General features: G+C 38.1%; 2 protein-coding genes across 7 annotated transcripts; one reads left to right on the top strand and one right to left on the bottom strand.

Annotated features, from left to right (window-relative positions):
• Positions 1-863: 863 nt before the first annotated feature.
• Positions 864-8247, bottom strand: pfdn4 (prefoldin subunit 4). The gene is made up of 4 exons (XM_048241311.1): positions 8198-8247; positions 4661-4768; positions 4416-4556; positions 864-1458 (listed from the first exon to the last, which is right to left on the bottom strand). The coding sequence occupies exons 1-4, from the start codon at positions 8222-8224 to the stop codon at positions 1327-1329; spliced, it is 408 nt and encodes a 135-aa protein (XP_048097268.1). The 5' UTR covers positions 8225-8247; the 3' UTR covers positions 864-1326.
• bcas1 (brain enriched myelin associated protein 1) lies at positions 7550-25641 on the top strand. 6 transcript variants are annotated; one of them, XM_048241306.1, is made up of 14 exons: positions 7550-7840; positions 10920-11001; positions 11323-11392; positions 12648-13000; positions 15136-15264; positions 16267-16326; positions 17071-17127; positions 17306-17491; positions 18463-18540; positions 19286-19321; positions 21052-21177; positions 21282-21365; positions 23463-23681; positions 23994-25641. In XM_048241306.1, exons 2-14 carry the CDS (start codon positions 10960-10962, stop codon positions 24066-24068), a joined length of 1515 nt encoding a protein of 504 aa, XP_048097263.1. In that variant the 5' UTR covers positions 7550-7840; positions 10920-10959; the 3' UTR covers positions 24069-25641. The 6 variants fall into 6 exon arrangements, with proteins under 6 accessions (XP_048097263.1, XP_048097264.1, XP_048097262.1 ...); XM_048241307.1 differs by lacking the exon at positions 7550-7840 and adding an exon at positions 10522-10646 and having other exon boundaries at positions 17071-17109; XM_048241305.1 differs by lacking the exon at positions 7550-7840 and adding an exon at positions 10522-10646.

The raw sequence follows: 25641 nt of genomic DNA, 5'->3' as shown, positions 1-25641 counted from the left end.
GTGTATGTTGTGTGTGATGTCTTGAGCTACTGGGACCTTGAATTTCCCCTTGGAGATCAATAAAGTATATATCTATCTATCTATCTATCTATATCATTGATTAATATGAATGATATGAGATGTTTTCAGCTTTGATACCATCTTAAGAGACATCGTGTTAAAGCTGCAGTTGGCAATATTTTTTTGATCATATTCACTGAAACCGAAACAATGCTCCGACAGAACAACATAAATCAGCCGGTTTTAGAAAAAAACCTGCACCTCTACCTCCACCTAGAGCCTGTTATTTGTTTTGCAAAAATCCACAGCTCTCTGTTCTTCTGGTCCAATCAGAGCAGGGCTGTGTGAGATCTGACTGTCAATCACAGTCTGGTGCGCACTGACGAGCACAAACTCGATGAGAGGGTGCTCGGTGGTAGTGGGGGAGGGGCATGAGAGTTGTAAACATTCAAAATTTTGTCCCCTCAATCTGTCAGACTTGCCAACTGCAGCTTTAATGAAAGCATTGAATAATGTGTTCTTTTAAATCTTTCAAGACAATTCCTTTGCATGTGTCCATTGTGTAGAGCTTCTGATTGGTAGAGCCTTAATCATACATTGTTTGTCTTTTCTCAGTTAGGCTCTCTCTCCTTTGTGTTATGTCTTCAAAGACTTCTCTCACCTCAACACTAATAAACCAACATTTTGAGACATCAACACTACTTGTGTTCTTCACTAATATCCAGTTTAAGGTAGATATTGGATTCATCTATTATTCTCTTCATCAGTGGCTTAATTGTCACTCCTGCAGGCACACAAAATGGCAGCCTTATTTCCACCAGAGGGATATTTCACAAAACCTACTGCTTACAAGACGTCAATGATTTAATTCTAATGTTTTTCTTTAATGTGCCTGTATTATCAGATGTACGGATGCAAAAAATTGTTAAGAAAAATAAAATAGAATTCACAAATAGATGTCTAAGATGGAAATGCATTTTTAACTGTTGGAATTGACCAGCAGAAGAAAATTCAAAGGTCAAATACAAGCAAATGCATAATCGTTGGGAACTTCAACTTGCATCAAAAACTAACAGGCCACTGTTTGACCACTATTTCAATGTTTTAATTATACACCAGTCCAGGACTATTCATGCATATTTTTGACTTTTGACTTTTCACACAGACTGGAAAAGTAAAGATGCCCATAAGAAACAGCATACATATAAACAAAGACATAAAAATGTTACAGAAATACTGGGCTTTCTTGGCAAACTGTAAGACATGAGGTGTGCAGTGCACATTGTAAAAAGTCTTTAGCAAGCATGCCCCACTGTTGCACTACATTCAGCTCTCATCAGCTTCCAGGTTGATGTTGTTTCCAAACTTGGCATAGAGCTGAACCTTTAAGCCTCCAAGAACTTCTTGTATGGACGACACCCTCCCCTCCAGAACCTTGACCTCTTCTTTCAGGCCCTCCTGTGAATATTCAAAATTTAAAAGCAACAATATGCATTAACTTGCCCAATGTATGTTTTAATACAGTAAAGAGGGAAGATCAATGGTCTGGACCATCACACTAAACTCAACTTAGGTCAAGCATTACTCTTTACAGCTCTGTTATAGGCTGACATTTCTGGAGATTGGCCACATGAGAATTTTTTTTCTGGGTATCACAATTAAAAAAAGTAATGTGCACTCAAAATGACATACATTAAGCTTTTAAAGTGGGTATTTTGTCATTTTGCTACATTTTTAGCTTACTACAAGAAAGCATGTTAATGATGGTGAAGGTTTGCTCTCAATATTCTTCTCAAAGTTCCTAAAGCCACACCCTTTCCACCTCCATCTATCTGAAAACGCCAGGGATGCTGCGATAAAGGCATATATATTCACAGACAAGTGTAATATAGTATAACAAGGGCTAATGAATAGCGCAGGCTTAAAATAGCCTTTGGAATTAAAATAACCCCACATCATCACATACCCTTCACCATACCTAGAGATTGGCATAGGGTACTTTCCATAACATCATCTCTCAATGCAAATCATGCCAGCTATTAGGCTAACTGAAATAAAACCATGCCAATAGGTATGGTGAAGGGTATGTGATGTGTGTGTGAATAAAACTATGCCAATCTCTAGGTATGGTGAAGGGTATGTGATGATGTTGGGCTATTTTAATTGCATAGGGCCAAGGGAACTTTATCAGGATGCATAGTATCCTGGATCCATTAAATAACTGGCCTTTACAAATAAAAATCTGCTTGCATCTATGGGAATTTAACATAGGGGTGTGTTTACTTATGCCCCCTGTATTTTATCTATTTATGATATTCATTCACAAAGAAAATTGGTGTCCTTAAAGGTTGGATCTTTCCTCATTTTTTAAATTAAGGCATTAAAGCAACACCAAAGAGTTTTTTGTACCTTAAAATAATGTTTCCAAAATCGTTTCAGTGGATCATCACCGGTGGTGGATAAACGAATAGTGTGCATACGACAGAGGAAAAGTGCTTTGGTGTTGCTTTAAGATCAATTTCCAAAAGATGCTTTTTTTATTCCTCATGGGTGTGCAAACTTTAACATGACTGTAGAGGTAGACCAATTAATCGGTTTCTTGGTGTTTTATGCCCCCAACGTTGTCTTCAAGGCAGCGCTGCCTGGAAGGCATTAGGGTTAGCCATGGGTTAGGGTTAGGGTTAGGTGCCTTTAAGTCAGCGGTGGCAGAGTTGCCTGGAAGAGGACGTTGGGGGCATAAAACACCATTGAGCAATTAATCGGGCTGATTTACGCGTGATGCACACTGCTTCTTGTGGCAATTCAATTACCAGCAGACTCAACAATTCTTGGGAGAAAACTGAAAGGATTAAATTCTTATCTTATCATTCTTTATCATACAAATAGAGGGGAAAAACAGCCAAATACTGGCCAAAAGAAATCGGCAGCATACAATACATGGGCCATCGGCTGACCCTGATTTCCTGAGAGATTGGCATCGGCCACAGAAAAACCCTTATTGGTCGACCTCTAATCTCATCCTGCTACAAACACTGGCAGAACATAATGGAATCACCATTCTTGGAGGATGTTCATTCAGCTGTTTTATTTTTTAGAAAAAAGACAAATCACAGATCTGCATCAAAAAAAAAATTCTATAACAGATTAACATTCTGGCTTTGTGAAACTTAGCTAAAGAAATTCAATCACTCAATCCTGAGGAAAAAATGATGGAATCACAAACCTAAAACATCATAATTAGTACTTTGTTGCACCTCCTCTGGCTTTTATGAGCGCTTGAATTCACTGAGGCATAGACTTCACTAATGTAGAATTGAGGCACAGACTTCACTAATGTAGAATTGAGTTCTCTGAGGCATAGACTTCACTAACGTAGAATTGAGTTCTCTGAGGCATAGACTTCACTAATGTAGAATTGTATGCTTAATCAATCATGTTTCAACTTTGTCAAACAGCAAATGGTGCCTGTCATACATTTTATATATAGATCATTCATTTTTCAATGGGATTGAGATTCAGACTGTTTTCACGCCATGTCATTGACTTGATACATTTTCCTAAAGAAAAGTTTTAATGTTCTTTGCTCTATGGCAAGACACACTATAATCCTGAACAATTACTTACTCAATTGTTAATCAATTGATGACAAAAGTGTCCAAAATTTCGATGTACACTTTCCTGACATGCAACCCCATATTATCAGTGACTGTGGAAACTTTCTTCAGGCAGTCATCTTTATATTTTTCATTTACATTCAGTTACAGTGGGCTAAAGACAGCAACTAGGGCTGCGGATGATTGGATGAGAGTGATATTCAGAGACCAATCACAACTCTGCATTGGGCGAGATGACGCTGGAACTTCTGTTTGGTGCCGTTCCAATGAAATATAAAGATGACTGCCTGACTTTTTTGATGTTTCACAGAACGTTCACCAGAATGTTCATCTGTTACAGAAAAATAGTTTTGAGGGACATCTGTGACTTGTCTTTTTTAAAAATAAATAAATTAAACGGCTGAATGACCATCTTCCACGAGTGGTGATTCCATACTTTTGCCATGGGTTGTATTATAATTATGATTACCGTTATGTTCAATGTTAGCTTTAGCTTGTTATCCTGTTTGTGCTGATGGGGTGTCACACTACCTTGTATTTGTTAAGCAGTGCATGCTTAAGAAGCTATTTGTTAAGCAATGTATGAATAATTTGCCTTATCCAGGTGGCGGCCATTGTAAACCAAAATGAGGCTACAGGGTACATAAACCATAGGATTGTTGTGTCGTATGCATTCACCAGTAGGTGGCGAAAATGCATTAATGATATAGTCATTGTACCCTGTAGCCTCCCTTTGGTTTACACAATGGCCGCCGCATGAGGTAGGCGAATTGGCTAAGGTTGGAAGAAAAAAATCTTTACCTTTGCAGTCTCTAACATCTCCTGTGTTTCCTCTTGAGAGTGACTGATGAAGACATCACCAATTTGGTATGGAATTAACAATGAGTCATCTTCACACATCATGAGGTCATCACTGGCATCCTCCAGATTCTGAAGTGATTTCTAGAAGAAAGTAACTAGTAGGTTATGCTAGACCACTTCATACAGAATGATAAATGACAGACATCTTTAAAACCCAGTGAAAGAAATAGTGACTGTATTCTTGCCTTTTTAGCCTCTATTTCATCTTTAAGTTCAGTCATTCGATTGGTGTTTCTGGCAAACTTATTTATCTTCTGCTGATCTTCAAAAGTTACATTGACGTCCTCTACAGCCTGGAAACAAACAAATAAGAGTAATAAACAAATATGAGCCTTCAACAAAAGTGTCTATACTTTGCCTTTGTCTATAATGAGTTAATAGTGAAGCAGTTAATTCACAATACTATTTATGCCCAGGTTCTCAGTTTTTTGTTCCACAAACATAATTTTCTGTAGTCCATTATCCACCATCTCCCATTAATAAAGCTTTTTCTGGAATCAGTCTATGGCTAGCAAAAATTGCATAATTAAATATTACATTTAAAGCTTATCGGGTTTATAATCAACATTGTTTAGTGCAAAGTAATAATTCTCTGTTAAACAACACAATGTAGTTCTTTTACCCACTGACATATACTAAGGAGATTGGAGTCTCTGTATTGCACTATGTAACTTTATTGTCACGGGTCAGATTAAGACTAATTGGCTATCCAGTGCATCAAAAATGTACCCTGGAAATCCAGAGTTCTCGCGAGAGCACAATGGAATTGTCTCTGCGAGACACTCTGGCAAAGAGCAATGATGCACGCTACTTTTACCCCAACAAATTCGGGTAGTGTTATCAGATTGCGTCGAAGTCCGAAATCATTCACAGTAAACATGGTCTAGTGTTATCCAATTGCGTGCAGTGAGATTTTTAAATGCATGCTTGTTGCCGCCCCTCGAGTTGGGCCATTGCATTGCTCTTTGCCAGACCCTTAATCTTTCTAAATTATCAGGGTCTGGATTTTCCAGTGCATCAAAAATGTACAAAAAGGGGGGATTTAAAGCAAGTTATCTTAGATTAGCTCAATTATGCTGCATGCTCCTCTGCATGATCCTCTGACTCTCAACACTTTTGTATTAAATTGTAACAATAGTGAAGGCTACAAAAACACCTGGCTCCACCGGAAATAACAAGCCAGGTCAAGAGCTTTCCATGCATAGAGTGGATTGGTGCCCATTTCCGAATCACCAAAAACCCAGGATCCAATCACAATAACGTATTCGGCATATGGCGTGCTTTAGTTTATATGATGACAGAGCAGTGCATTTAACACAACCAATGACTGCGCTGGTGGCGACAGGGTTAAACGGATATGGGCGTGTATTTTCTTTGGAATTGAATAAACAACTGCATTTAAAACCTTAATTTACAAGATACACACAGTTGAGATTGAGAAGAGGTCTGGCGTCAAATAACAACTATTCTGGGCGCAGTAAGAGTCTTTCAGAGAAATGTAAGAGCCTTACATTGTTCTCTGTATTTCATTCATTTCGTAAGTCAGAGTAACATCAAAATAAATAGGTCTAATGGTACATGGTTGCATGGTGTTACTTCCTTATTCTTTCACACAAGCTTACGGGTATTTGTAGGCGTTTTTGGGAGGTAACCAGGCAGGTACGCCATGCTTTTGGAGGTGCAAACAAACGCTGCATCGCCATTGAGATCACATAATAAGGAGCTGGCTCAAGGGTTATAAATGTGTTCTGTCGTGTTTAGTTGTATAACGAAAGCACAGTTTATAGTCATACATGCATGTTCACGTCTGGCTCCTTGGCTATCAATTTGGTAACGATGGGCTATTTGATATGGAGTGAGGATTGTCTCAAAATGATTTAAATAAAAGGATATACATATACATACATTTATAAATATCCAAATACAAAATACAAATATAAAAATGTGACATAAATAAATAAACAAATTTATATAAATAAACAAATTTATGTAAATAAACGTGTCTTTGTAAATATATTTTCGAGATTTGAAAATAAATATGCTTGACTTTGTATGTGGAATCTGCATTTGTGAATCTCCTTTTTGCCTTCATGTCGATGACGTAATTTTGAGACATTCCTACTGCACACCAAGATCCACAAATAAATACCACTAGATTTGAATGCGAAGACACCCTCCACTGAACAACCAGCAGATGGCAGTGTTGTACAACATGTCTGCTATCAACTGAATCTTTCCAACGCTGTTTTCCCTAGTTCAGTTCAGTCAAGTGGTCTATGACTAGCAGGATTAACGACATCGAAGACACTGGATTAAATGGATGGGTAAGTAATAACAACTAGCCAGAATTATTTATTATCGGTTTCGATGTGTAGTGCCGTTTTTAATTTCATTGACTGTATAAATAAGCAGGGAATTCAAGCCAAACTGTTGCAACTCTGGCATCAATCATTATGTTAAGCCCGCCTAACGACTCTATACACGATTTGATTGGCCTGATAGAAGTTTAATTTTTCGAGCTCACAAGCCAACGGAGAGTTGCTACACTAGCCCTGGCAGCAAATTTAATTTTCTGCCGCTAGGGTGAGTCTAGATTTCTAGGCTAATTTATTTGTGGATCTTGTTTTTTTTGTTTGTGGATCTTGGTGTGCAGTAGGAATGCCTTAAAATTACATCATCGACATAAAAAGCAAAAAGGAGATTCACAAATGCAGATTCCACATACAAAGTCAAGCATATTTTTTTTTTATATATATATATATATATATATATATATATATATATATATATATATATATATATATATATATATATATATATATAATCCTTTTATATATATTTAAATCGTTTTGAGACAATCCTCACTCCATAATTTGACGTCTTTAGAACACTAAACATATCGGAGGTGTCTAATGAGTTACTCCAGTCTAGATTGTTTGACGTTAATCACTCCTATGATGTATTGCTATTGTCTATCCAAAGTAAAATGCCTGTTTTGAAGTTAACTGATGGTTAAAAAAACAAAAATCCGATTGTTTGCACCTCAAATGGGCGTGACATCCGTCTGTGACGCGGTTTGTGTGAACAATGAAACGCAAATAATATCAAACCCATGGCATTAATAATTAAACAATCAATGGAAAATGGAGAGAGGGAGATTATGCAGCGTTGAATAATTCCGACACCACAACATGCATGCTGCACATGCCGCTGCAATCCAGTTAGCTAACGTTATTTAAGGTTGGACACGACATGGCCCTTGTAGGGTAATGTTCGCATTTTCTCTGTTCACTTCGCTTTCTTTAGTGGTGGTAGGCAGCTGTTCGTTTCAATTGGTCAACCAACCCTGAACTCGAGGATGAATGGTAAGCACATCAGCCGTGTGACAACTAATATTCTAGCAAGACACCACGAATTACATCTCTAATAAATAAACACTATGAAACACATCGAACACAAAAAACATAAAAACACTGACTGAAAACTCATTTGTCACTGATAGCAGTCTTAGCACTCACAGCTAACTAGCAACTCATGCCGAACTGCCAGCATGCCGTCCAGGCCGACGGGCGGTGTGGGTGTGTAACGTTAATGTTTTGTACGAATCAAAAAATAAAGACGATAATTCATAATACACAAACAAAACATTGTCCCCGCTGAAGCCTTTCGGTTACAGCTTACAGACATTCCAAAACGATTGCTTATGATATGAGGAAACTTACGACTCCTTTTTTCATGGTGGCTGCCATCTTGAATCGCTTGTGGGCACTGTACTGACCTCTATTGGACATATTTATAATAACATGCTGCATAAACATCAGATAGGGCTTGCCCTGCCCAGGCCTGGATAGGCCTTCCTTTGCAACACTTTTGAAATGTATGTCCATTTTTAAATATTATACTTACATTTCTCTGTTAATGACCCTTATAATGTCAAATGAATAGTCAGGTTCAAGTCATTCACAGTAGCCTACTTAGAATGGATGATGTTAGATGTTGCAACTGCATCAAACAATGATAATGGAGTGGAATGGGAAAGTGACCCCAAATCTTTGTCCGATAGTGTATATCTATATCTTTCATGTTAGAATATGCAAATTATTGTCAGACACGTAAAATGAAACACACTATGTATACACTATATGTCTCACCAGACAGAAATGGGATTGATTTTTGTAATGGAAACTAGTTAGGTCTTGTCCTGCTCTTGTGAGAAAGCGTCACTGTCAACATTTGCAATAGGACACTTCACTATGTAGTCAGCCAAGGAGAGTCTTGATCAATATTTATTTCAAACAGTAAGTTGCACCCTTCAGCAAACATTGTCAAATGTGACCTGGAGGTAAGGTGGGAGAAGAAAGTAGAAAGACTAACCCATGACTTAGCACTGACACTCGATTTATAAAGACCAGGGCTGAAAACCAAAGTAGGGGAAAAAATGCCACAATGCGTTATAGAATTTCAAATGGTTATTATGCTGACAAGACTGGAAGTCAAGGGTGAGGGGTTGCATGAGGTCGAACAGTGGCTTGCATGTCCCAAGAATTCCTTGCATGACGCAAGCGATGAAGTTCACAGAGGTGAACACCAGGGAATGTGAGATTCGCCCCCAGTGTATACATTAACAAATTATGGTTACCATGAAGAACTGGAGCATTTTACTATGCTTTTAGATCCAGAATCTGTTCTGTATACCCATTCAGAAATTCAAAAAGGCATGTTGCTTGGAATTGCATCATCTATATAAATGTAGTGAGGCTGTAGCCCTCTATTTTGTAGAAGCACCTATGTAAACTAAATTATGCCATTTATTTTTCTACATCACTACCCCGATGTTAGTGGAGCAAGTGGAGTGTTGCATTGAATTCTCTGGAGCTTGCAGCTGTGGGAGAACCAAAGAGTCAAATTCCATGCATGTACTGTAGACAAGTTGTTCACTGCTGAGATAAGTGTGGGAAGACTCTATTGTTTGCTGTGCATCTCATTGCAATGATGGCATTGGCAGCCATGGAACTTTTAAGTTTCGTGACCTGTTGAAGTGCTGTGAAGTTCAGAATGGGAAAAGCTGCCAAAGTGAAACAGGTCTAATTGGTGTTGATAGAACTGAACAGTTTCAGCTTATTATTGTACTTGATTGTGCATTTTTTCCCATTGATATGAAATTATATTTGTCTTAGTGGTAAGTCACTGTGTCAGTTGGTTTCCATCAAATGGCAACATGACTGGAAGCCATCTGAGATGTCCTGATAATATTCAATCTCTTGCATCCAATTCATATCTTTCACAAAATATAATTTTGCATTTTATTGTTTTAATAATACATCATTAAGCAACTTTTTAAGCAAATTTTGAAATGTTGGTTTGCTAAAATCTGTACAGGCTACACATTATTTCGCATAGCTTTTGCGATGTATCAATAATTTCAGATTTTTCTAAACATACACTCAGATTTAGGACTGCCTCAGATCACATAGTCATACAACAGAATACCCTTTACCCTTAAAATATAAAGATTTACATTTGATAGATTTAGACTGCACCAGTGAGAACAACTTTGCTTCTTCCACCTTGAACACGCTGATAACATTGATTTATGCTTCACTAATCATTTGTAGACTGACAGTGCTGCATTTTCTGTCAGTGTTGACTTTTTATCAGTATGCAAATGAAAACTATTTACTTCCTAAAAGCCACATCAAGAAAAAAGTAGCCAAATATCCCTCATTCACACAACCTCCATTCACATCCTGCAGAGGATCAACCATACCTCCTCAGGACAGAGAAAATGAGACAGATAGAGACATAGGAGAGAGTGAATCACTAGGTGATCAGTGTGATGACACAAATGGGGGCAACTTATTGAGAACAAAAGAATGTTAACAAATACTATAACAGTGGCTAGCCTCTAAAGATTAAAGGCCTTTTAAGATAGACTGTTGGTTCAACCTCAGTGATAGCACCTGATTAAAATGCTACCACACCCCTCTAATCAGGTAGTGCAGGAGCTGTGCATATATGACCGCACTCCTGCGACACTGGCCATACATCCTTGTGCTCCGCTCAGCCACACAAACTTGGAATACTAACAAACGGATCTAGCTGCTTTAAAAATACCATACAGACGCAAGGGCCGTATCTTAGTCTGACAGATAACTGAGGAAGAAAGTTGAGGTAAAATCTTTAATGAAAAAACTTCACATCTTAAATTTATTGCTGCCTTTGACAATTGTTATGACATTTTACCAGCAGTACTGGCATAACGGTGCAAATGTTAATAACAGATTTCATACTGATGAATGCGGTGTGTACAAGTTATGACAAAATACACAATGCATGAATGCAATGGACTTTGTTTATGAATGTGAATATGACAGTATTACTGATCTGCAATGGTACTAATCTTGTTGAGCACAAATGTTCTAATAATTGTTTTTAATTGTAAAGATTGTAGGATCTTCAACCAAACCAGAAATCCAAAATCAAAATGGGTAATGAAATGTCATCTCATAAAAAGAAAGGACGAAAGGTAATTGTTGCTTCCAGGATTTTATGTTCTTACATTGTATACTTATATACATTTATCATTCAATATACTTTGAGAACCAAATAGTATTTGTAAATATGTGATTCAGAAAGAGCTTTCTCTGTTTTACATTTGGAAAAAAAATAGTTGTAATCTCCTGAAGTTTTTGAAGCTGGGTGGTTCCTATACCACTGTTTGCTCTTCATCAACATCAAATAATCACATGATGACTGGTTATTTAGTTACTGCAGTGAGTTAGCCTAACGCCCTGTAACATAAGACTTGTGTGATTAGGCATTGTTTCAACAAATTTGCCTGTTGCAGGGTAAGGTTCAAAATGGTGATCTTAATGGCCATGCTGTCAATGCATCCTCCGACGACATGACTGAAACAGGTATGTATTTATGTTGTTGAAAGTTTGTTTTGTATATTTAAAGTGCCTTTATCATTTTATATTATCACAGTTGTAATGGTTTGATACATTTACATTATTTCTGCAGCCCGATATGTGACTATACTGATAGCTAATGTGAAATTGCTTAGAATCTCTCTTGTCTCTTGTGACTTTGATATGGTACAGAGCCATTTAGTTGAACAATGTGTAAACTTGGGGCGTAGACAGGAGAATAGACGAAGAGCTGATGTTTGATCTGTTCCTGAGCATACATTACCTGGATGTGTGATCAGTGGTGAATGACTGTTGTGTACTGTAGAGGACTGTGTGTAAAAAAAATATTGATCTTTGATGATTAACTATCATGGGAAGAACAACGGCTCAGCTGCTTTGGTGGAGGAAAAAAACTCTACTTCTTGATTGTGTATGGATTTTCTCTAGGTTCAATACAGTTGTATCAGAGTGGTACTGACTAAGTGTGTAATTAAACAATACAACTGTAACAGTAGCATCTTCCTTAGTCTTTAGCTGGTTATCTAAGCCAGTGTTTTTCAACCTTTTTTGTGCCATGGCACACTTTTGACACTTAAAATGTCCCACGGCACACTAACATCCTGTGAAGAAAAAATAAACATACCATAGCCTAAAACTTCAAATAATACACAGATATGGCCTTATTTCTTGAATTTCCCCTGGGGATAAATAAAGTATCTATCTATCTATCTATCTTATTATGGCTTCTATGCAAGACCTGCTCAATAAAACAAGCGCCCTCTGTTTCATTTGTAGGACTATATCTAATTTAATTGTTGTTATGAACTGGATATGTGATGATTTTGTGAATACTGGATATGGGGCCCCCATTGTACAATGCCTGCATACAACAAATAGTGCAATCATACAATCAATGAGAGCATGTGGTTATAAATTCTTTGATGCAACAGTTGCTTTTCTGGACCAGTGAGTGACATTTGGGTAATTTTCTGCGGCACACCTGATGATCTCTCACGGCACACTAGTTGTGCACAGTGGTTGAAAAACACTGATCTAAGCTATGTTATGTCTCTTAAAGTTCTGCAAAATAGTGGTTATCTAAGCTATGTTATGTCTCTTAAAGTTCTGCAAAATAGTGGGAAAGGGATCATATGCATGTGCTGCAAGAGAAGGATAATATTTTGCTGCTGAGTATAGATTTGCAAGTTCGGGATCTGTAAAATACACTTGTTACACATTGCATTGCATTTTTTTTTTTTAGTGACCACCACTGAGGTAACTGTTGAGGCCTCTCAGTGCCCTGCCTTGGCTGTCACAACAAATGCAGATCCTTCTCCTGTAGTGGAGGCCACAGGTGCTGGCGAGACTGATGGAGTTCAGGAGCAATCCCAGGAGCAATCCGTTGACAAAGCTGCAGCAGAACAAACCGATGATGCTGTATGCGTCATTGAAGAATCAAAGTCACCTGGTGAAAATAAGTCCAACTTTTTCAACAAGCTTTTCAACAAAAAGAGTGACACAAAGCCTGTGGAGGTTGACGTGGAAACCCATTCAGAAGAAGTTGTCTCAGCTGACCAAGTTGATGCCGAGGAGGTAACCAACAACCTACAATCTGTGAGTAACTAAAATAAACTGGAAAAGTGTTTTACTCCTGAAATACTTTAAAATAATTTGTATCTGGTAAATAATTTTCAGCATTTATTATTTTCAGAAGGTAGTATGGTGAGGTTAGAAGTTAAGTAAAGTGGTGGTCTTTTCTTTTCAGTATACTTAATCCAGTATTATGTTAAAAAAGTATGTGTCCAGTAATCTCCTCTCTTCTTGGATTTACTGTTTTTAAAGGTCAGAGGATGTATAGCCTGTAATGTGGAATTGATTTATGACGTGCTTTAAAGATATGTCTTGAATTTATTGCTTTAATTGTAGGCTGCCACGGAATACTCATCAAAAACGGGAAACTTTGAAGTAATTGAAATTCAGTCATCTGAGCTTCTTACCACTGAAGTCATCGACGAATGGGAATGTCCTGATAACATTTCCGATTTTGAGGTCATTCCATTGGCAGAAGCAGAATCAGGACAACCATCAAATATTTTGGAAGCTGGTCCATATCAAAATGATTCCATGAAAGATGAAGCAAATTTCAAACTTGATGCGCTTAGGACTTCTGAGGGTGGAAATGAGATGGATGCTGCAGCTGATACCACTGAAGTTCTCACTCAGCCTGAAAATTCTAATGAGCCTTTTTTTAAGTCATTGGATACTATCATTGAAGAACCATCTATTGTGCATCCTACCACAGAGCTTGAGCTTGGCAAACTAATTCAGCCTTTAACAGGGTCAGAGGCAGCAACTACAGAGACTTTACTGCAAGAAACTGTGTCAGAGTTAATTACTGCTCTTGATCCAAGCTCTGTGACTTCAGATGAATCACAGGTTATTGAGCCTGACAGCCCAAAATCATCAACCAGAACACCAGAGGAAGAGGCTCATGCTGAGGATCCAAGTGATGTTGGACAGACTGATGTGCAGTCTCAACCAGTCCCTGTTGAGCAGGATATGCCACAAGAAGCAGATGTCACTCTACAGGAAGAGACCAAAAGTGATGCTGAGATTCATTGCTCTGAAGATACTGTTGTTCAAGATACTTTGGATAGCGCCGCACAAGAAGAATTCATTGAAAACAAGATTGATCTCTAGATATGCTCAACTCAGGGGATTCGGCTGCAGTTGACGGAATTCACGAACATGCTGAAATTCAGTCGCTGGTGAGCACACTATCAGAAATTCCACAGACCTCTGGAAATGTTCCAGAATTCACGGAAGTAAGAATAACCCAGGATACAAGTCCTAATGGCCTCTCTGCTGAAGAATCGACACAGTTACTTATCAAACTGCAAAGAGTCTGCACTAAGATTTTAGAAGACTTATCTTTGTTTAGTATTGAGTCAATCAATGTGAAAATCTCAGCTAGACAAAGTCCTATCCAGTTAATGATTGACCTTTGCCTATCCACAAATAATGTGGCAAAATGTGGGAATGATACGAGTAAGATCTCAAAACAGAATGATGAGTGTCAAAAAGGGGATGAAGAAGGTCAAATTCCAGTTTGACTGAGCGACAGTGTCGTAAGTCTGCCCACTGAGACTTAGATTGCTGTTATCAAAGCATGAAATCTGGACAATCTACTCACTGCTTTTGTTTTGTAATTTCAAATGACCTCAGTTGTTTATTAAACACTCTGGGAAAAATTATTACATAATTAAAGGTGTTTTTTTCTTTCTTTTGAATTTACTTTGTCTGGCTACATTATTCAAATGACCAATTTACTGATTATTCTTTTTCCACCATGCATGTCCAACTTTCTTTAAAAATGTTTTCTCACAAAACTGATGTGTATCCTTATGTCCATCTATTAAAAACTGCTATGCTTTAGTCTCTATTTCAATAATAAATAAATAATAAAAAAGACATATGCTATTTGTGTATGTAAAACATTTCATGTAATAAAATGTGCATAAGTTTGCCCCATAAGTGTGGCACACCAAGCCATGAACATTGCTGAATATCAATGAGTGAGGGTGGGGAACAGGCATTAATAAAGGGTTATTGTTGCGAGTGCCCTGAGTAGGCTGAGGCATGGTTGGAATTGTGTTTGTGCCTCAATGCTGCGATTAACAGGAATTGCACATTGGCTGTGGGGTTTTAATGCTTTATCCAAGCTGACAATCCTCTGGCTTCGCCTATAGGAGCCTGTGGACATAAAGGACAGCACAGAGCTTGAACTGCCAGAGAGAGAATCTCTCCACTCTAGTCCAGCTGTCACTGAACAGAACCAATCGGAGGATAATCCAGTTATGAACTTTTTTAAAACACTTGTGAGTACATGTCTTTAATGTTGTTGAATTTTGATTTTGATAGACAACTTAAATTAAGCTGAAATTAATTGAGGTCTTTTGGATTTTGAAATCAAATATCTAATGACACGGTTTTCTGTTTGAAACTTTATTGAAGACCAGTAATTTATCAATTTAACAAAATCACTTTACTTGTTTTAATGTTTTCTGCTGAGATTTCAATTAAGTTATTAATGCCTTGGGGATCCCCTTATGTCATTTTTAGCTTAACAATTCCTTCTTTAATAGCATGTGACACATTTATAATAAATAAATATATGAATAGCTTTCTTTGATTGTTACTGCTGGGATGGTTTACATGACACAATGAATACTTGTTGAATATGGCAGCTAATGATTATTTCTATTGGCTGCAGCTGAACAGAACACTGAATAGGTCAGAAGTCTATGTGTGATGTCACTGCGTTATGATCTTGTCAGTGATCACACCCATTGTGTGGTTAATGAGCATGTTTGTTTACTCCAAATGATCAACACGCTAAGCCCTAAAATCAGATGTCCTTATGGAGTTAAAACAGGCCTCACATCAAGCTAAATCGAGCCTCTGAACATGTCAGGATGTGGCAGCCTTTTGTTTCTGACATAAAGTGAGCTCACAAGGGAGCCCTGTGCATATCTGGAAGTTGAGATGTGCCCAGATAGAGCCGGGGAGGCCTACGCCATCTCCAGAGTACAATGACTGACTCAACAGGGAGTGTGCTGTATTTTGGCTCTGCATGAAGGCCTTTGTCTGCCTGCGCTTAAAGCTAGCCTCCATCAGGAATGCATACCATGGCAAAGAAAGCATTTATCCTTATCAAAAGCTGTATCACTTCAGAAAGAAACTACATTTTGAAGATATTTTAAAGATTAAGCATTACGTTTTAGATTTATATGGAATTTTTGCAAGAGAAATATGTTCTCTCTCACCCAACATTGAAATTTGTGCGTAAGCAATCAAAAATGTCTTTATTCCACTCTCAGGTGACTCCAACCAAAACTCCCAAAGAAGCAGCAGCAAGTTCTGATGTTTCGAAAGATCAGGTAATAAAAGCATATATCTATGAAAGACAAGATTGTTTTTGAGTTTTTAATGATGTTATGTGCAATAATATTATTGCTTTAGCTTGAGTGATAAAATACATGGTGATAAAGAGTCTCAACACAAATAGACTTAATGGTAAGGATGGTAAGTGCTACACATTCATCTTAATCTAATCAGATTTGTAGATGCTTACGCAAGACAATAGTCTCCTCAAATCATAGTAAAAAACTAAATCTTACCTTGACATACAATTGGTGTAATGCTCATTAGCATGATCATGTTGTGGTTCCCCTTGTGTTTGATATGCAAATAGGTAGCCTACCATATAGTCACTAACTAAACCTTTAAATATGATTTCAACTTTGTAAAACAGATGCCCTCATATTGCCTACATGCGCTCATATTTAACTATAATGATTTAAATTATATTCCCCTGAGAAGGAATCTTAAGGGAATCTTAATTTTTAGAATAAAGATACAATAATGATTTCTGACATATAGAGTCCTGACATCAGGTAGCCTAAGTTCAACAGTTTGACAATTCCTGAAAAACCCTAAAATACCTTCAATTATGCTGGAAATGATTATGATGTGGGCTGATTTCCATCAGTCCACTACTTGATATCTTTCCTTTGGATTGCTCAGAAAACTCTGTAAATGCCTTTAATAGAATAAATGTTAATGCTAGGAGATTCAGTATGTGTTTCTGTAAAATGTCATATTATTATTTTTTTGTCCCACAGTCACAGAAAGAAACTGCAGCAACAACAGCTCCAGCAAATGTGAGTGTCTGTGCAAATGTGAGTGAGTCTGTGACATGATCAACATCATTACAAATGTAATTTCTTTCAAAATGAATGTGATGAAAGCATTGCAACTAAAACCTTTATGTGGTAGGCTTATGTCTTTGTTTGAATTGTTTGATCAATGGCATTTTATGAACTCATATTTGAAATGTCTTTTGTTTATTTGATTTAGGTACAGGAAGTGGAGGCAAAAGGAAAGATGGCCCCACCTCCCCCGCCAGAGCCACTGAAGATGGAAGGCAAGACTGAGCCAACAGCTGAGAAAGAGGAGTCACAGCCTGCACCTAAGGAGATAGAGGCAGGCGCCAAACCCAAATCAGCCAAAGAAAGTGCCTTCAGCAAACTCTTCCGTCCAAAGGTAGGCCTACCTTTGAACATAGTTATTGTACCATTTGAATTCAATTCAATTCATTTGGGGCAGCCGTGGCCTACTGGTTAGGGCTTTGGGCTTGTATCCGAAGGGTTGCCGGTTCGATCCACGACCAGTAGGGAAAATGTGAGTGGGGCACAAAACATAGTTGAGCACTGCTCTCCCAAGCCCACATCCACAGCTGAAGTGCCCTTGAGCAAGGCACCTACCCTCACTGCTCCCTGAGCGCCGCTGTAGCAGGCAGCTCACTGCTCAGGGTGTGTTTCACCTCACTGTGTGCTGTGTGTGTTTCACTAATTCACCGATTGGGATAAATGCAGAGACCAAATTTCCCTCACGGGATCAAAAGAGTATATATACTTATACTTATACTACATTGTTCTCATATCCTCCAAGGGAATGCTACAGATTGCACTATGTAATGGGAGTTCAGGAGTTATAGCCTATTTTGATTGTTTTGTGTATTATCTTTCAAAATATTCTGACTAAATAATAGAACTGAATGTTGGTTGGTTGCAACAATTATAAATTAAAGGTGCTCTAAGCGATGTTGGGTAACGTCACTTCTGTTGATGTTCAAACAAAACAGAGAGCTAGCTTGCCTCTCCCTCTCTGTCCCTCCCATGCAACTGAAACTCTCCTGAACGTGCATTTCGTCAGTGAATGGCTGGAAAAGTTTGTTATGTTTCATGGTCCAGGCTGTACCAGTCTGTTTTTGTTGCCATTTTTGGAGACTGTGATGTCTACAGAGATCACATTTTTTTGCTGTGTTCAGGTGACCGGCAGCTAGCGGATTGTGAGGAGATGTTTGCTGTATGTGACAAAAAATGTTTTAACTTAGAAACTGTGTCACTGTAAACATCGCTTAGAACACCTTAAACTATATAATACATACTCACTTACAGTACACAATACAAAGTAAAATATATGAGACCATAACAAAGTGATGTGAATTTGAGGTATTACTAGGCTTGAAGGCCTCTAAGGCAGTGCCCAGGGGAACCAGTGCCTCTGCCAAACCAGCTACAGTGGTAAATGTAAGCAATAGATTATTAAATTAACCAAACTCACTCTGTACTAGTCCGTAGTTATGATATACTTATGTTATTTAATACATATAAATGAACAAATCACAGTTTTCATATGTGCATGGTTTATTTGCTTAAATTATGTCATTCCACTTAAACTTGCATAACAACATTAATATGACATTGTCGTAATGACACGCTGTCATTACGTGCTATCAGTCATCATTTCATGAGCACATTCACCCATTCACCCAAATACCATGCACCAAATCATTCTTCTACACATTATCTTCATCATAGCCATATGATTGTGTCTGTGTTGGGCAGCTTTGTGTATTCTATTTGATTGTACTTGCACTGACTATGATACTTTTTAAACCTCCAAAATGAACTTTTGCTTTATCTCTTAGAAAGGTCCAATGTCCACATCAACCTACTTTTTGTATTGAGCCAAAAGTATTCACCTTTTCTGTTTCCAAGTGAACTGTAACCCATTGCTTATCTAGGTACAAAGCCACTGATTGGATTTTCAATACAGGGGACCAGAGAATTTACTGCCGTTACATTTTTTACTATATCGTGTGACACATATAGATAAGGGTGGTTTCAAACTCAATTTAATACTTCTTTTAGGCTTTCAACTTCTAGATCAACTTCTTTTATTTTCATTCTGATTCCTGTGACAGACGTTCCCTTTCCCTGCACTGCAGCAGTTTGTGCTGAAATGCATTGACCTGGTTCTGCTTGCTTACAGGCAGTTGAGGAGACAGCAGCACCTGTGGAGGTCGAGGTAACTCAAAAGCATTATGTTGGTACTGTGGGTCTAAAAGCATTATGTTGTTACTGTGGGCCAGATGTACGTACATTTGCGAACGTAGCATTATCAGCGTCATGGACACACCGCAGATTGCGAACGCTGTCAGACCCAAGTTTCCGTCGTATTTATCAATCGTTCAATCCTTAGTGTAAACTGCGCCTTTCTCTGCCTTTCTCCGCCCATGAACGCAATTTACGAACCACAACTGAATGGCTGCAGCGCCTACATACAAGCGCAGTTGAATGAAGTTAACTGATGACAACATTAAAAAGAATCAAACGTTTAGCAATCATGATATGATATGATATATAATACCATACATGATAAGATGTAAACAAGCAGGGAGATAATGAAGATCAGTAGTTCTACTCAAACTACTTGTGCACGTAGGCTATGGAAGATTGGTCAAATCTAGCAAGTAGGAAAGTTTAAGTGAATGACGGAAAGTGAAAGTAAGACATTGAAAAAGGCCAACGAAAGTTGAGGTTGCTTTTGGTAGTACAAAAACTTTCACCACAAAAACTGGTGCTCTAAATAGCGATTCTGTTGTCTTTGAAATGTTCTCTTATTGACGATTGAACTGCAATTTGATTAACACCTGCTTTTACAACATGGAAGTAATTAGGTGCAGAATAGACGGCGCTTTCAGGAGCAGTCTTTGTACATACCGCTGAATACATAACTAGGCGCTCTTTACTCTTCCCCTCCCATCTCTTTACGCTAAACTCCCACTTTCCCCTGGATCCTCCCATGAATGCATATGCATGACATGACAAACGCAATCTGCCACTTTCAGCTCCCGCGACAGGCAGTTTGCGCTTTTACATCATTGCGGCGTGTTTGTACATAACTCGCAATGATTTTACACGCACATTGCGAAACAAATACGCCTGAAGTGGGCGCAAAAGCGTTAGTACATCTGGCCCTGTGTGTCTAAACTCTCATTACATCTCTCCTTTCTGCATTGCATGTGTGTGTGTGTGCGTGTGTGTGTGTGTGTATATCAGAACAATCATTTCTCTATCTCTATACCTTTGGTGGAGGAGCTGTATTGATTTTTTATTGGCATTAATTTGTCCTGAATTAACTGGTAAAGGAAATCCTTAGAGGGGATTGTGAACAGACTGTGGGTGAAAATTATTATTGTTTTCTTAACATGTTTTGTTTTGTTTCACCTCCTGAATCAGAAGAGAAGTTTCCTGCTCTTTGCACTTTGTTCTTGTTTCTGGAACACTTGGGGATTTCTTTATATACATTAACCCCCCCACACACACACACACACACACACCTAACCCCCATACACACACACCATTAATCACCCCCTACAAACACTCCATTACCCCCCCCCCCCCCACACACACACACCATTAATCCCACCCCCCAACACACATACACACCAACCCACACACCAACAGCCCCCCCCATAAACACACCATTTCATCACCCCCAACACACAACATAAGCCCCCCCCACACATACACACACACACACAGCAACACCCCCACACACACACATTTATTCTTTAAAGTTGAGCTGGCTTTTAAGCACAATAATTTCAGAACTTTCAAACACTTTCATTTTGCATGTTCTTTCTAGGTGGTACACCCATACTACGTGATCCTTTTTTTATGACAAGGCGGACATGTCTCAAGGTGGACATGTCTCATGGTGGTTCTGACCTCTTTGTTTCCTTTACTCTGAAGACTGATGCTTCCAAGGCGGCCACTCTAGAGGCCTGTGCTAAACTAGAACCTGCCCCAGCAGTCAAACAGGAGGAGGAAAAGGCTGAGAAGAAGCCCTCAACTTTTGCGTCCTTTTTTAAACCTAAAGTAAGGGCTTGACCGACAGAAGAATTATGTTTTAAACAGTTGGAAATTAGTTTAATATTCCTTAGTGTATTATTCATATAGTAACAAAGTTGTGTGAATTTGAGGTATTGCTAGACCAAGTGACCTCTAAGATCCAGGTGGTGGCCTCAACAAGCAGAATTCGTGGTGCTGCTAAGTCAGCTGGACCGGTAAATAACCAGAAAAATGAATTCGTCTAATCAAACTAAATGAATAGTCTAGGTTTTGTTAACCAGCTTTTGCCAACTGCTTCTCATATTGCTCAATTAATGACTGAAATACTTTTAGGTCTTTAACTTTAACTGTTTCTGTATGTTTTATTAACCAAACTGTTAAAACGCATCATATTTAATCTTTGCTGAAAATCACCAGTAAATTATTGAATGCCTTTTCTTTTGATTTGCATACTTTCAGAACTGTTAAATGAGCCTGGCTTCCATCCGTGTGTCTTTTCTTTAAAAGTAGAGTCCTCTGTTCTAGTGAGCAAATGTACATCCCTTTCATCTGTGGTCTTGAAGCAACATGTTGATTGGCTGGAATAGTATGTCTCATTCTGAGCCAGCATATTTGTTTCCCATTGACACACTCAGGACTGTATACAGTATTAATACACAACTAGTGTACCATGAGGAGCAATTAGCTGAAATGGACAAAAGTGAACTCAATTATAATCACAGACTTAACAGCTCTTTTGTCCAAAAACGTTTAGGCCTACTAGCGCAACCTGTAAACATTGTCACCATCACCTCCGTTTTTAATTAGTAATTAGTGTAGCTGTGCAGCTAGATGATATACCGTAAAACTCCAAATAATAGCCCGGGCCTTTATTTTCCCAAATCGCCAAACTGCACCGTCTAGTATTAGAGACAGGCGTCTATATGAGACAGGCCTTTAATTCCCTTTACACAATACTTTTCCTCTGCAAAGATGGAAAAAATGATCAAATTAATTATTTCAAACACACTGAATGTCTACCCATATGACTAGGCTATCCGATGACAATTACGGGTCATCATTCATTTAGTGTTGATGTTGAGTGAGATAAGATCCAAATAGTGGGGATAGCCGGAACAGATGAAACACGTTTTAATCAAACGTAATTCACAAAGACATCGTATCACACTGAAAACTCCTATACTAGCAACCTATATCTGTCCTCTGTTAAATACAGTTGCATTTTCAGCCTTGACCAAAACCGTTCAAGAATTATTTATGCAAAAGTGGAACGTGCATAATGTTTCATTCTCCCTCCTTTTCAACACGAATGAAACAGCATGAGAGAGCATGAACCATATCGTTTCTCCTGTATTTTATTTGGCAAATTTGACAACAGTCAGCTTACATTTCAAATCATAGGCTACTTCTTTCTCTTTATCGTCATGGCAGTACGCATTTAGAATAAAGAATAACGTTTGTGAACCTTTTTGTTTTGTTGCCAGCATAAAAACAAGCTTACCATCGGCCTATCCACAAATTTGAAACAAAAGGGATGAATTGAACCAATGTCGAAGTCGGACATATAGGCAGAGTTCTGAAAAAAGTTATTTTCAGAGTTCTGAAAAGACGATCTGACGGGTTTTAGAAGATTAAATACAACCCGAAACTAAAAAACACATAATCTTTAACCCAAACCTGTAGCCACACCAGGCGTTTAAAAGACACGGGCGTCTATTTGGGACTCGGCTATTATTTGAAGTTTTACAGTAATAGGATTTTAAAATAGGATTTTATTAGGTTGAGTGAGCAAGTTAGTCACTGAATGACATTTTTCGTATAGGCTACTCTGAATAACGAAAAAAAGTTTATTTTAGGCTACTGTCTTTTGGACCCGGAAAAAAAGAATTGCATTACCACATTACAATTGCATTGCATCAGAACTTAACAACCGGATAGGTATTGCTTGCTAACCTGCTAACATTTAGCAATATAGTCAGCCATGTCATGCTGTGAAAAGTTGTCTTTCATTTTTGTTTTGAGTTCCTATTCGTAAAACCCTTCACATAACCATTTACCATTTAATTGAATTTGAAGATGATGCCATAAGTTGCCTGATAATTGAAGCATACAGAGAGTGGCAAATTGTTGCATACGTTACTTTAAGTGACCTTGGAGACACTAGTCAGACAATAGTATTCATTCCTTCACAATACACTAGTAAAATAATATTTGACTGTACCCCATGTGCAAGTGTTGCGTGAGCACAGGGTGCAGTGTACAGTTAGTCATTTCACAAAGTAAAGTTCTGATGTCATTCTCTTGAACTGCAGGCTGCAGAGCCCACAAAGGACTCTCCTGCTGTGGCTGCCAACCCTGAGCCCCCCCAGGCACCAAAAGCCAAAGAGGAGGCGCGAGCTGCCCCACCCAGTGCTCCGCCTGCCCCACCAGCCCCACCACTGGACAAGTCTGTGGAGAGTGCTGAAAATCCATCCCCAACTGTTCCCCGCAGAGAAAAGAGGAACTCCATCCAGCTGTTCTTCAAGAACCTGGTATCAAACTAAAGGCAGTACTTTCACATATCAGTTCTACAGGTACACTGATAAATAAAGGTTACTTGGCTTATTCTCATGGAGCATGCCTTTTGGGTTTCTACCTCAAATGTGGTGAAGGGTGCCTTTCTATAGTTCTTGCATTTCCTTCACACCTTATTTGCTAGCAAAAGAAAAGTCAATCTTTGAATCTCTTTAAAGTCCTTAATTTCTATAATTATTTTTGTCGATGTTTTGTAGATCTGAATAGTTTTCCCCTCCTCCACCTACCCACCACCTACCCAACCTCTCTCTTTCTTTTGCTATGCTTAGGCTCAGAAGCGACATTCTGATGCAGGGGTACAAACGGAAGCTGCCGCACCTTCTACAGCTGAGAAGGGCAAATGAACCTCCATCTGCCTGTTTGTTTGCTTAATGAGAACTTTTGCATTCATACATAGATATATTTATTATTTACATTTTGATCTGATACCACCTTTAGAATGAAGGTGTTGGGTTTATGGTTGGTTCATATCCAGAAAAAGGAATTTAAATGAAAGTGGCATAAGGTTTTTTCATCTTTTCACAAATCATGCAAAATTATCTTTTTTAAAAAATGGCCATCGGAAGTGGAATGGTAGGGACCCAAGTTGGAATGAGTTTTAATGATTGTTTTAGGTTTGAGAGATTTGCAGAAAGTATATTGTTTTTGTTAGAATGTTTTCTCTTTATGATATGACGTGGAGATACTTTAAACATATTTACACTTTTAAGTTATCTTGTATGCTTCATTGTTTAACATGGATCTAAATAATTAACCTGCTGATGTAAAGACTCACACACAATATGCATTACAATTTTACTGACAAGAACTGAACATGTTCTTTGACATACATTACTTACTTATTAGACATCAGCACCTGAAAATACAATCTTACCAACGTCATTCCTCAGTGCCATAGTGCAAATGTGACCTGATAGCAAAATGAGTCACAGTGACCCAAAATTCACAATTGAGATTATGGTATTACTGGACAGAGGACACCATGAGCTTTAAAACGATGTCCTGGTCAAAGTCATTTTTTGTCAAGATTTTGTCAGCATTTTGAATTACGACCTCCCACCATCTTTTTCCAATTGAAAAACTGAGAAAATCACATTTGAAGTTACAGGTTACAGGCAGGTACAGTTTGGATTTGCACTTGAATAATATTTTTGTCTTGTCTTGACTTAGAGAAATTCATTTTGAATGCCTCTTCTTTCATATAACACCAAAAAAGAAAATCAAAAAATGTCAATGTTTTTTGAAGTAATCGGCCTGTTTCTCAATAATCGGCCTGTATCTCTTAGAATGTGTGACTTGTGACTCATTTTGTCAGATCAGGTTATTAGAACACATTCTCCTTTAATGAGCACATTGCAGCCACTTGAAAACACTGGATTGCACTTTATGATTTAATTCATGTTTTGAGGGACTTTTGACAATAGCCATTCCATTTGAGAAGCCTCAAAAACATTCAAGCAGCTCATACATTTTGAAAACACATGAACACATGAGTGCACTCATAGCAAGGGCCTAGGTTTGGTTACAGCTGAGATAAATCCCCTTCGTTTTCAGCCAATGTTGTCCTGGAGATGTACACTTTATGAGGACATGTCGGAATGAATATGACTTCACAACAAAAATAATACACGAGTTCACTGAAATATTGGTATGGACAATTTTGTCATCCCATGATATCGGTTGACCCTTGCATCATGGTGAAATGTTTGTTTATTTTTGTTTTTATTTCTGACGATTTGCCCATTTTAGGACTAGCCACTTGGATGTTGCATGATGTGGATGTTCATGACACCAAAAATGCTAATTTCTTTTCTTTTTTTTTTTCTTTTTCTTTTTGTCACAAAAAAAAGCCTGTAAAATAATGATGTTGTACTCGACCACCGCATAACTAAATAAATGAATGTCTTGTGTCTCTCA

The sequence above is a fragment of the Alosa alosa genome, chromosome 4, assembly GCF_017589495.1.
Source record: "Alosa alosa isolate M-15738 ecotype Scorff River chromosome 4, AALO_Geno_1.1, whole genome shotgun sequence".
NCBI lineage: Eukaryota > Metazoa > Chordata > Actinopteri > Clupeiformes > Clupeidae > Alosa > Alosa alosa.
The sequence above is the reverse complement of the archived record's forward strand: the minus strand, read 5'-3'. Positions and strand labels throughout refer to the sequence as shown.